Source organism: Phaseolus vulgaris, chromosome 10 (genome assembly GCF_000499845.2).
Source record: "Phaseolus vulgaris cultivar G19833 chromosome 10, P. vulgaris v2.0, whole genome shotgun sequence".
NCBI lineage: Eukaryota > Viridiplantae > Streptophyta > Magnoliopsida > Fabales > Fabaceae > Phaseolus > Phaseolus vulgaris.
The window spans coordinates 14,124,847-14,137,367 of NC_023750.2; the positions used below are offsets into that span (position 1 = coordinate 14,124,847).

The 12,521-nt window shown below is 50.1% G+C and overlaps 3 protein-coding genes across 3 annotated transcripts; all 3 read right to left on the reverse strand.

Moving 5' to 3' along the window:
* Window positions 1–4,757: 4,757 nt before the first annotated feature.
* Window positions 4,758–5,174, reverse strand: LOC137815076 (uncharacterized). Its single transcript, XM_068618113.1, has one exon. The coding sequence runs from the start codon at window positions 5,172–5,174 to the stop codon at window positions 4,758–4,760; it is 417 nt and encodes a 138-aa protein (XP_068474214.1).
* Window positions 5,175–5,740: 566 nt separating this feature from the next.
* Window positions 5,741–6,757, reverse strand: LOC137815086 (uncharacterized). The gene has a single exon (XM_068618125.1). It carries the CDS (start codon window positions 6,755–6,757, stop codon window positions 5,741–5,743), a length of 1,017 nt encoding a protein of 338 aa, XP_068474226.1.
* Window positions 6,758–8,349: 1,592 nt separating this feature from the next.
* LOC137815103 (uncharacterized) lies at window positions 8,350–9,750 on the reverse strand. Its single transcript, XM_068618148.1, has one exon. The coding sequence runs from the start codon at window positions 9,748–9,750 to the stop codon at window positions 8,350–8,352; it is 1,401 nt and encodes a 466-aa protein (XP_068474249.1).
* Window positions 9,751–12,521: the final 2,771 nt, after the last annotated feature.

The following is a 12,521-nucleotide window of genomic DNA, read 5'->3' on the forward strand; positions in this document are numbered from 1 at the left end:
ACCCACGCTTCCCAATCACTAGTCACTCACCCTGGGGGGCGTATCTACCTTGCTCTCGTACCATGCACGTGGTTCTCCCCTGGTCATGGCCCTTTCATGGGTCGTATCTATCTCAGGGTCTCCCAGCAGTGGCATGGGTACTTCACGAGTCAGGTTACCCCCTACTGGTACTAGAACTTATGGCCTTGAAGCCACCTTTCTCTTCTCTTTACTACTGTTCTGTATGGTCGAGGCTCGAAGCCTCTCTGGCAATGTCTTTACTCGGTGATGCCTCTTCTGGGCGATGCCTCTCTTGGGCGATGCCTCTCTTGGGCGACGCCTCACTTAGGCGACGCCTCAGCAAGGCGATGACTCGAGCGGTCAACCTGTTGACTTCTCTTCCTTGGGTCCCTTGAGGGGTCCCACCATGCGTTGACTCTGACCTTTGGTCAACGACCGGGGACGGAACGGTACACAAGCCCCCCAGTCTTGAGCTGACACTTGTTTCAGCGAAAAGACTAAGGCCTCGTCCCATTATCCATGTGGCATTCTTGCTGACGTGACATTCCTTTGTTCAGTTTGACATGACATTCTCTGAACATTTGACGCGACGTTCTCTGCGCTTGCGAATGTGACGTTTTTTAGTTATGTTCTAATCTCTTGACACGTGGCTTGATCGCACGACTATCACTTAGCGCTTCTTGCGCTTCTCAAGTTAACGTTGCATCTTTCAAAACGCGCGCTCCAAGCCACTGTTTCATTCACTCTTCGCATTCTCTCCACTGTTCATCTTCTCAAACTCTCTCTGCAACCTTCATTCTCTCCTTCGCACTCTCAATCTTCAACCACCCTGATACTCAAAAGGTATGGTTTTTCCTCTTCGATGGCTCGCCCTTTAATTTTCTTACTGGTATATCTGCCTGGGACTGCTTATCTCTTTGCATTTCTTATATTTTGTTTCTCATTTCTCTGTCCCCCCCCCCTTTTTGGATTTCTCGTGTGGGTAGGGGTTTTCGTAGGGTTTCTCTCCCTTTTTATCCTTGTTTGCTGAACCCTTTTTCTTTCTCCGTTCTTCAGTTTTCGTCAATGGCACGTACCAAAATGACGGCCAATCCCCCTCCCCTCAACGTTAACTATAGGGACTTATACCCATGGGCTCCGGTCGAACTGCTCGACGAGTGCTCGAGCCTAGTGTCCACCAAAGCTTGGAGGGATCACATAGGGGAGCCAATTACTTACGACCATCGTGCCTTCGGGAAAAGGCACGATGATGACATTGCAGTGATCCCTTGCACTCTAGGGGAGCCCGTATGCGGGGACGCACGGGCCAACAATGGGTCCCCTTCTTCTACTTCTACCAAGTCATCTTCAAGTGTATTGGGATGCGCTTGCCTTTCTCCCGATTTGAGAGGGATTTGTTGACGGATATTAACATCGCCCCAGCCCAACTGCACCCCAATGGTTGGGCCTTTGTCAAGGCCTTTGGCATTTTGTGCGGCTTCTTCGGGTGCACACCTTCCGTTGACATCTTCCTGCACTTCTTTGAAGTGAAGAAGCAGGGGAAAATCCTCTGGGTGAGCCTCAGCAATATCCTTGGAAGGGTTCTCCTATCTCTCTTCCAACAATCCTTCAAGGGGTGGAAGGGCAAATTTTTCAAAGTCTGTTGTTCTGACTACGACCCCTCTGCCCTTGACGGTTTTCCCCTGTACTGGGTGAATGAGGTCAAGACCATGAAGTCCAAGTCGCTGGATGAACTGCCCTCGAACGATCGAGAGGCTTGCCAGATCCTGACCAGTGTGGGGGGCTTCGAAACCGCCACTCTGATATGTCTAGAGTTCAATGCCGACGCTCTAGCCAAATATATAAGTATGAATGTCCTTCTCTATAGCTTTCTGGCCTTTATTTTTGTTGGATTTCTGCATGATTGGTCTGCTCCTTTGTGTTTTAACTTTAACATGTGCCTAACCTCTGCTATATTTGTCTTCTTGATGTAGATTCTAAGATGGATAGGCAACGACGATTGCGACTGGTCCAAGTGCTGAAGTCCAAGGATGGGGCTTTGGCGTCTCCACTCTCAACCTCTTCCGCACCCCCATCTTCTCCTAACCCCCAACCTCAACCTGCAACAACACCAACGAATCCAACAACCCCAGCTTCTCCCCATCCACTTCCAAGTTCTCCACCTCCCATCGCAGCCGTGCCTCTCGCGCTGGTTGAGGCGGGTGCTTCCTCAGCCCCCTTGACAAGGGTAAGCGGGTGGTGGAGGTTGTTTCTGATGATGAGGACTCTGCTGAGGGGCAAGTATTCAAACGACAAAGAACCCAGCATGCCCCTCAGATGGTTACCTCCGCTACTTCCTCCTCTCATGGGGCGGAGTCCTTAAGGGAGGATCCACCGAGCGCCACTTCCCCTCCCCAATTAGTGCATCAGGAGAGGGGGTTTGAAGCTGAACCCGTGGGCGTTCTTCCCCCTGCCCCAGAACTTCCTCTTCCCATGCAGGAGTCATTAAGGGGATTTCTGAGCCTGGGATCTGCTAGTAGCCAAGCTGAAGAGCCCCAGAGGGAGAGCATGTACTATTACATGGGCCTCTTCATGTCTTGTGCCTACACTTGGCACAAACAGTCCAGGGCAAAAACCGCCCAAGCTTCTGCCTTCCAAGCTCTGGAGAAGGAAATTGCTTCTCTGAAAGAGGGGCAGGAGAAGCTAAAAGAGGAGAAAGAGAGGCTAGCCGCCCACTGGGGGCGTCAAGAGGGTTCTTACAAAGAGTCCCTGAGGGTGGCACAAAAGGCAAGGGAGGAGGCCAACAAACGACTGCACGAGGTGGCTCAATCCCAGGCAAGGCTTCTCAATGAGGTGGTCCCCCTTCGCACAAAGATCGCTGACCTTGAGGCGGCTGCAGAAACCTCTAAGGTATATCAGAAGAAACTCGAGGACCATTGCATGGACCGGGAGCAGAAGTTGGGGAAGATGGAGGTCGCTTTTGCAAACAAAACTTATGAGTGTACCCAGTTAACCACTGAGAAGGCCACCCTCCAAGTCAAAGTCCAAGAGTTGACCTCTGCCTTGGCCTCCAAGGACCGAGAGATGACCGCTCAAGCTGCCAACTTCAAGGTTGCTAAGGAGAAACTAGTTGAGGAATCCGCCTCTAGTTTCGTCGAAGGGTTTGCTGAGGCTCTTGTCCAAGCTGCCTGCGTGAACCCAGGCATCAACGCCACTGGGTGCAGCCCTTTGAACGAAGTGGTTGATGGCAAGCTCGTGCCTTTGGAGGCCCCTGAAGAATAGCCTCACTTTGTGTTTCGACTCAATATCTGGCATGCATATGATTGCTTTTTTGCTTAATTTGCAACTGTCGCGAACTTTGTCTGTAATTATTACTCTTGATCTTTGCTTAAATGCTTATTTAAAACTTTATCTTCACATGCTTCCAACTTCTCTTGCACTTTTATCTGCTTTCTTTCCTACATCAAAGGCCCAACTGGTGCTTGCCTTCAATGTATTTCTCGGTTGCTTCTCTTTCACTCTTTAGGTAGCGCGTGTTTCTCCCTCTTATTCTTTCTTCTTAAGGTGTGAGGCACACCTTTTAACGACTCATGCTTCTGTGCTTCTTCTTCTTAATCTTCGAGTTTCTTTTTCCCTCTAAACTTGTGAAATCTTCGGCCTGCTCCCTACTTACCTTTTCGGGGCCCAAGGCCCTCGTAGCCGAAGGCAGTACTGACTTTCTCATCGATTTGGGATGACAGGGGAGTCTCTTTTTCTTTGGCCTCGACATCGCTCGGAGGCGCGAAGGCCTTATCCTAGTTGTGCTGAATGTCTACGCCCAAGGAGAGACCTGCTCTGGGTGTCCTCAGCGTGTCTAAATACTTTGGGACTAAGTCGTACTTTGGTGCCCACGCCCTGCTATTCATACTTGAGGAGGGGGCGTCCCAAAGGAATCCCTTAGCCCCTGCTCAAGGAGTATGCGCCCGGATTTTAACTTATACTGATATCTGGTACCGGCGCTAGCTATTCATACTTGAGGAGGGGGCGTCCCAAAGGAGTCCCTTACCCCCTGCTCAAGGACTAAGCGCCCGGATTTTAACTTACACTGATATTTGGTACCAGGGCTAGCTGTTCATGCTTGAGGAGGGGGCGTCCCAGAGGAATCCCTTAGCCCCTGCTCAAGGACTAAGCGCCCGGATTTTAACTTACACTGATATCTGGTACCGGGGCTAGCTGTTCATACTTGAGGAGGGGGCGTCCCAAGGGAATCCCTTAACCCCTGCTCAAGGACTAAGCGCCCGGATTTTAACTTACACTGATATCTGGTACCGGGGCTAGCTGTTCATACTTGAAGAGGGGGTGTCCCAAGGGAATCCCTTAACCCCTGCTCAAGGACTAAGCGCCCGGATTTTAACTTACACTGATATACCTGTTATTTCGCTCCAGGCTTGACTTCCACTTGATTACCTGGTGGCGATGCCTACTTCTGGCGACGCCTTGTCCTGGCGATGCCTTATCTTGGCCTTGCTATCTTAGCGACGCCTTCTTTGGGCGACGTCCTTTCTTGCCGAAGCCTCGTCTTGGCGACGCCTTACCTTGGCGACGCCTTGTTCGGGCGACGCCTTACCTTGGCGACGCCTTGCCCGGGCGACGCCGATATTGTCTTTTTCTTTGATCTTAGGTTTTACAAGGCAAGGAAAAACTAAGGCAAATATATCTTTAAACTTTCCTTTTCTTTATTTGGGTGACCTCATTAAAAAACCCTCGAGAGGGAAAAAGAGTGCCCCCTTTACAAAATCTTAACTGAAATAAAACTTCAAATTTGTCGCGTTCCAACTACGTGGGATGGGGCCTCCTTCTAGAGTCTCTAGCTTGTACGACCCATTCCCTTTGGCCTTGGTTACTCTGAACAGTCCAGTCCACTTGGGAGACAGTTTATTTTCTATCTCGTAAGGGTGAGCCTTCCTCAGGACCAAATCCCCGACCTGAAATTGTCGTATCTTCACCTTGGAGTTGTATTGACGCTCCATTCTTCTCTTCACGGCCTCAGCCTTAATTTTCGCTTCTTCTCTAGCTTCATCTATCAGGTCCAGGTTCACCCTCCTTTCTTCGTTGGACTCTTCCGCCACGAAACCTAGGAAACGGGGCGAGATTTCGTGTATCTCCACTGGGATCATGGCGTCCGATCCGTACACCAGGCTGAAAGGTGTCTCCATGGTAGTGGATTGAGGCGTGGTGTGGTAAGCCCATACAATCCTTGGCACTTCTTCTGCCCATGCCCCTTTAGCCTTCTCTAATCTGCGCTTCAATCCTCTCAACAAAACTCTGTTTGCTGATTCGACCTGCCCATTTGTCTGGGGGTGTTCGACTGACGCGAATACCTGCTTGATTCCTACTTCTGTACATAACTTCCCCAACTGCTGGCTCGCGAACTGGGTGCCATTGTCTGAAATGAGACGCCTTGGCACCCTAAAACGACATACAATGTTTTTGCAAACAAAGTGTTGTACCTTGTGGGCGGTGATCTGTGCCACCGGCTATGCCTCTATCCACTTGGTGAAATATTCGATGGCAACGATCAGGTATTTCATCTGCCTTATTGCCAATGGAAACGGGCCTAGGATATCAATTCCCCAGGTGTGGAAAGGCCACGGGCTGTATATGGATCTTAACTCCTCTGGCGGCGCCTTGTGCCAATCGGCATGCCTCTGACACTGCTTGCAATGCTGGGCGTATCGTACACAATCCTCTCTTACTGTTGGCCAGAAGAAACCTGCACGTATCACCTTGGACGCCAAGGATCTTCCTCCACGTGGCTCCCACAAATACCTTCGTGAAGTTCGACCATTATCCTGGTGCACTCATCGCCGCTTACGCACGTCAAGATAGGGTGCGTAAACCCATGCCTGAACAATATCCCATCCACTAAGGTGTACCTGGCGGCGTTCCTCTTAGTCTTCTTGCCCTCCTCTGGCTCTGCTGGGAGGATCCCATCCGCCAAGTATCGCCTGTAAGGGGTCATCCAAGTGTCACCTTCCTCCAAAGCGCATACCTGTACACTCCTTTCTTCATCTGGCGAGGCTACATAAGTACTAATGCAAGGTGCCCTCACCGTCTCTTGACTCAACGAGCGATGACTCCTTGGTTTTCCTCTCGTTGTACTAACGTGAAGGACGTCTACCCTGAGGGTCTCCTGTATTACGGTCCTCTGCTTTCCCCCTTTGCCTGAGCTGGCCAGCTTGGCAAGCAGGTCAGCACTGGCATTTTGCTCCCTGGGGACATGCACCAGCTCAAACGCAGCGAAGGCTCTTTTCAATACCTCGACGTACCTCAGATACGCAGCCATCCGTGGGTCCTTCGCTTGGTACCCCCCTGTTACTTGTCCTGTGACTAATTGTGAGTCACTCTTTGCCAAGAGGCTCTGAGCACCCATTTCTTTATCCAAAAGCATCCCGGCAATCAACGCCTCGTACTCCGCCTGGTTGTTGCTTGCCTTGAAGGCGAAGCGCAAAGCCTGTTCGATTAACACACCATTAGGTCCTTCCAGGATTATTCCAGCGCCGCTCCCTTGCTGGTTGGAAGATCCATCCACTGAGAGCATCCACTGTGCCCCTGCTTCCACCTCTTGAGGATCTCCTCCTGGTGAAAGTTCTGCTACAAAGTCAGCATAGACCTGGCCTTTGATGGATCCCCGGGGCTCGTACTGGATGTCAAATTCTGACAATTCCACTGCCCAGCGTACCATCCTCCCGGCCACGTCTGGCTTCTGGAGTACCTTCTGGATGGGAAGGTCCGTCATTACCACCACCGTGAAACTGTGGAAATAGTGGCGAAGCCTTCATGCTGAGAATACTACTGCCAGTGCTGCCTTCTCTAGTGACTGGTATCTTGACTTTGGGCCTTGCAAAGCCTTGCTTACGAAGTATATTGGCCTCTGTACTTGGTCTTGTTCCTGGACCAGTACAGAGCTAATGGCCCATTCTGTTACTGCAAAGTATAGGCGGAGGGGGACGCCTACTTGTGGCTTGCAAAGCACGGGTGGCGTCGCCAAGTACTCCTTCAGCTTGAGGAACGCTGCTTCGCACTCGTCTGTCCACGTAAAACGACTATTCCTCTTGAGGCATTGGAAATAGTGGTGCCCCTTTTCCCACTAGCTGATACGAATCTCGACAATGCTACCATTCGCCCCGTCAGTTGTTGAACTTCCTTCACTGAAGTTGGGCTCCTCATGGCGATGATGGCTGCACACTTGTCAGGATTCGCTTCTATTCCTCTTTCCGTGAGCATGAAACCTAGGAAATTTCCTGCCTCTACGCCGAAGACGCACTTCTCTGGGTTCAACTTTAGGTGGTACTTCGATATGGTGGCGAACAACTCTTCCATATCAGCTGTGTGTCGGCCCCTCTCGCTCGAGGTCACCACCATGTCGTCTACGTAGGCCTGCACGTTTCTTCTTAGCATCGGTGCAAGGATTTTGTCCATCAATCTCTGGTAGGTGGCGCCTGCATTTTTCAAACCAAATGGCATTACCTTATAACAGTAGCTACATGTATTTGTCATAAACGCCGTTTTGCTTTCGTCCCTGGGATGCATCTTGATCTGATTGTAACCTGAGAATGCAACCAAGAAACTCAGCATCTTGCTGCCCGAGGCACTGTCTACTAATGTGTCAATGTTGGGGAGTGGGTACGAATCCTTCGGGCATGCCTTGTTCAGATCTGTGAAGTGTACACACATCCTCCACTTCCCATTTGCCTTCTTGACTAGGACTACGTTGGCTAGCCACTCGGGGTATTGTATTTCCCTGATGTGCCAAGCGTTTAGTAGCTTCTGAGTCTCTTCCTTCACGACGAGGCATCGCTCCTCGTTGAACTTCCTCCTTCTCTGCCGCACAGGGCGGGCCTTGGTGTCCATGGTAAGGCGATGGGACAAGAAATCTGGGTCGATACCTGGCATGTCTGCTGCGGTCCATGCAAATGTGTCTAGGTGCCGCGAGATCACTGCCGTTACCTCTCTTTGTTCTTCCCGGCTCAAGTGGCGTCCTAATTTGAACGCCTTATCCCCTATTTGTCTTTCCACCACGTTGTCCTCTGGTTGGGGTTGCTCACGCTGCACGCTCGCCGGGCGAGACTCGGTCATGGGATCCTCTTCCATGGGCGTCGCCTCCTCGGGTGTCGCCTCCTCTGACTCTTCTTCCATAGGCAAGGCGCCGCAACGTCTTCCCTTTGTGCATACGTCATCCACAGGCATCGCCTCTGTAGGTAAAGCGTCGTCGGGCGTGGACTCCGTGGGCATCGCCTCTTCTACGGATTCTAGCTCTGTTGACGAGCCTGAAACGAGAGGTCGTTCAATTACCATCACCACGCCTCTCTTTGTTTTTAAACTATTCTCCTAGCACTTTCGGGCTTCTTCCTGGTCTGACTTGATGACTATCACTTTGCCGCTAAGGTCTGGCAACTTCATCTTCATGTGGCGAGTGGAAGGTACTGCCCTCAATCTGTTTAGGGCGGGTCTGCCCAACAAAATGTTATAGGCTGAGTTGGCGTTAACCACCAGGTACCAGATACTTTCGGTACGTGACGCCGTTCCATCAGTGAACGTCGTCCTCAGCTCCAAGTACCCACGTACCTCCACTGTGTTATCTGCAAATCCGTACAAGCATCCGGTATAGGGTCTCAAGAGGTCTGGGGACAACTGTAGCTTGTTGAAGGTCGTCCAGAACATGACATCTGCGGAACTGCCCTGGTCGACGAGGACCCTATGTACCTTCCTTCCTGCTGTAACTACTGAGATGACCACAGGGTCATTGTCGTGAGGGACGACATCCCGTAGGTCAGCCCTTGTGAACACAAGGTCTGATTCCCAAGGGTCGTCCGGAAATTCCTCTGCAACTGAATTTACTGACCTCACATACTTTTTACGTTGAGAGGCAGTGGACCCTCCTCCAGAAAATCCACCAGAAATGGTGTGAACCTCCTCATGGACTGGCATCTCGTGTGCCTGGCCTTCCTCTTGTACTGCCGTGGCTGCCGTTGTAGTGGGCCCTGCGAGGTAATCCTTTAGGAAACCACTCTTCACAAGCTCATCCAACTGATAGCCCAGCGCCAAACAGTTGTTAATATGATGTCCAAATGCTTCGTGGAATTCGCACCACGATTCCTTGTGGGGCCCTAAAATTTTGTCAGTCTTCGCTGGAGGCCTCAATCTGTCTGCTATGTTGGGCACAACGATGAGGTCTTTGAGCTCCACCACAAAGTTGTGCCTCAGTGGTCTACTTCCCTCTCTTCTTCCTTCCACTCGGCCCCTAGGCGGGGCCCTCCTCACCTCGTAGGTGCGCTTCTTGTCTGGGTTCCTTCTCTCTGTGGCAGCTTCGTGGATCGTAGCAAGTTGTGTGCGTACCTGCGCCCTTGGTCGTGCAGGTGCAGCAGGCATGCACTTCTCGTAGGCCTCGCCCTCTGAGGCAATGTGCTCCAACGCTCGTCGCCTCACTTCAGCAAAGGTCTTGGGAAGCTTGCAGTTAAGCGACTTACCAAAAGACCCGGGTCGCACCCCCTTCCTGAATGCGTATGCAATCATGGGTTCATCGGTGGTACCCACCTTCACTACTTGTGCTCCAAAGCGGCTTATGTATTCCTTCAGGATCTCACCTTGGAATTGTTTCACGTCGAAAAGGTCGTACGAAACTGGGGCTGGGGCCCTGTTGGCTAAATACTGTTCTCTGAACAGCCGCGAGAGCTGGGCGAAAGACGTGAACTGACCCTCTGGAAGGCTGATGAACCAATCCATAGTCATTCCCGTCAACGTGCTCATGAAAAGCTTGCACCTCGCGGTGTCGGAACCGCCTACCAGCAACATCTGCGTGTGGAACGCCGTGAGGTGTGCCTCAGGATCCTCCACCCCTGTGAAGGTCACCTTGGGCCCCGTGAACGTACTGGGTATCGCCGTCTCCAGGATTGCCTGCGAGAATGGTGTTGTGAATTCCCTAGGTGGGGATGCGGCCTAAGGTTCATCTCCGCCGCGCCACCCACGGTGCAACTCCTCGTTGGTACGATGGAGTTCATCGTTTCTTGCTTGAGAGGCTGCAAGATCCGCTCGCATGCGCTCCTGCTCCACTTTCGAGGCCGCCATTGCGTCCTGCAGCCCTTGCATCATGCCCATGAGTTGTTGCATGGTCATTTCTTCACTCCTAGCGCGTGCTGGTCTCGTGGTCATGGCTTTCTGGAAAATTTCGTAACTTGTCTAGGTCTTAAGAACTGGAACTGAGAATCTTGTGTGGTGGGACTGACGTTTTAGATCCGCCCCACGGTGGGCGCCAAATGTTCCGGCCGGCTGACCAGGATCGTCTACGTACGTGGCTTGTCCTCGCAGGCTAGGGCACCTTCGTTTGGCTCTATCAGTGAGTACCTGAAAAGAAGTGAACAAATTCGTCTTTGCGTATCTGTGTGTATTAGGTTAACACTCGGATCCCCCTCTTCAAACGTCCCAAGGTTCCTTTTTATACACATCCAGCATTTAAAGCGCGCTGAAGCACATTGAAAGCGTATATAAATGTCCCCTAAAACATTTGATACGTAATCTTAAATTAGCGCGTACCTTAGCAAACTTTCACTGAAACCTTTAATGGGCACGTGTGCATTGCCATGTGGCCTTCTGACTTGACCGTTTATTCTGTGCAAAGGGTCCCTCAGCGCCGCAACCCAACTTAGGGTTATTCTATTGTGTGAGCTTCCCTTCGAAGTACTCTCTGGCACGTGGGCCGACTTTCTGGGTGCCAACCCACGCTTCCCAATCACTAGTCACTCACCATGGGGGTCGTATCTATCTCAGGGTCTCCCAGCAGTGGCATGGGTACTTCACGAGTCAGGTTACCCCCTACTGGTACTAGAACTTATGGCCTTGAAATCACCTTTCTTTTCTCTTTACTACTGTTCTGTATGGTCGAGGCTCGAAGCCTCTCTGGCGATGTCTTTACTCGGTGATGCCTCTTCTGGACGATGCCTCTCTTGGGCGATGCCTCTCTTGGGCGACGCCTCACTTAGGCGATGCCTCAGCGAGGCGATGACTCGAGCGGTCAACCTGTTGACTTCTCTTCCTTGGGTCCCTTGAAGGGTCCCACTATGCGTTGACTCTGACCTTTGGTCAACGCCCGGGGACGGGACGGTACAAATTATTAAAATATAACTTAGTAAATAAATAATACAATAAATAAATTTAAACTAATATATATTATTTTTTTAAATCTTACTAGAAAATAATGTTTTCCATTAAATAAAGTAAATTTTTTTTTTCAAAATTGTTAGTTCATTGTAAAAATCAACAAACATAAATTAATTTTAAAAAATAGTTAATTATTATATTTATTAAATAATTATTAGAAAGAATTTTTACTTATTCATTTAAATTTGTATATTAAAAATTTTGTATATTAAAAAAATTTGAAACCGTTACATTATTTTGTTCTTGTCGGTTGAATCATTCGTCGGTTGATTCGAACGGCAATCCCTGACCCTCCTATCTCCGCTCGAGAAACGAATTTCCTTGGTTGAAGAATCTTTCACCTACTAAGACAAAGGGCGCCTTCATGGCCGTTTGCACTTCGACGCTCAAGTTAGTATTAGGGCAAAGAAAGACTAAGTGTATAAAGTAGTTTCAGTCTTAGAAACTATGTCCCTTGTTAGGGTTCTTAGCATCCTTTATATAGGTTGAAACTAGGGTTTACCTTTGTTCAGTTACCCATGTCTAGGGTTCCTTGAGAACGACCTTGCGCCGCTATTACACAATCTTAGCATAATCTGGCACATAGGACTTCCCTTAACTGAAGTGCAACGACTAACAGTATGGCCGCCTAGGTACCAACTTGTGCACCAAATCTCTGGGGCCATTTGCTCTGCGGGTGCCCTAAGTATTCACGTGCCATGCATGCAGCTTCCCTTGGAAACCCTAACCCTAACGGGCCTTAGCGCCTCCAAGAACTATTTACTTGTGTCGCGCTTGAATGCGCTATACATACCACCTGCATGGATCCCTCGTGTCTTAGGGCTTCCTCCCATCACTAATGTTTAATTGGTAACTACAGTAATTATGGGGCCCACCTTACGTGGTCATTCATAACTGCTCAGACCACCGACGTCTGATCTCTCCCTCTGTTGGCGCGGTCCGATGTCGATCCTTGACGTCGATGTTCGAGGACTGATCGGTACACAAGCCTCCCAGTCTCGAGCTGTAACTTGTTCTAGCGAAGAGACTTAGTGATCGCCCTAGGCGACCTACGTGGCACTGGGTGACAGGATGTGAACAGTACATCGAAGTGACGTCTCACCATACTTTTTAAATCAGCGCTCACGTGCCAAGTGTTGAACCAAGTGGTGTTCAAGTTTTGAAGAATCCAAATCCTTTGAAGGATGTTGAAGCCTCTGTTGTGCTTGATGTTGCTGTGCTGGTTTAGCTTAGTTCTGGGGTAGTTTAGATGTTGTAATCCACCCTTTGATTAAATCTAAAGCATAGGCATTCTCAATCTTTGTGAAAGTAAAAGGTTTTCAAAACTAAGTTAAAACAATCGATTG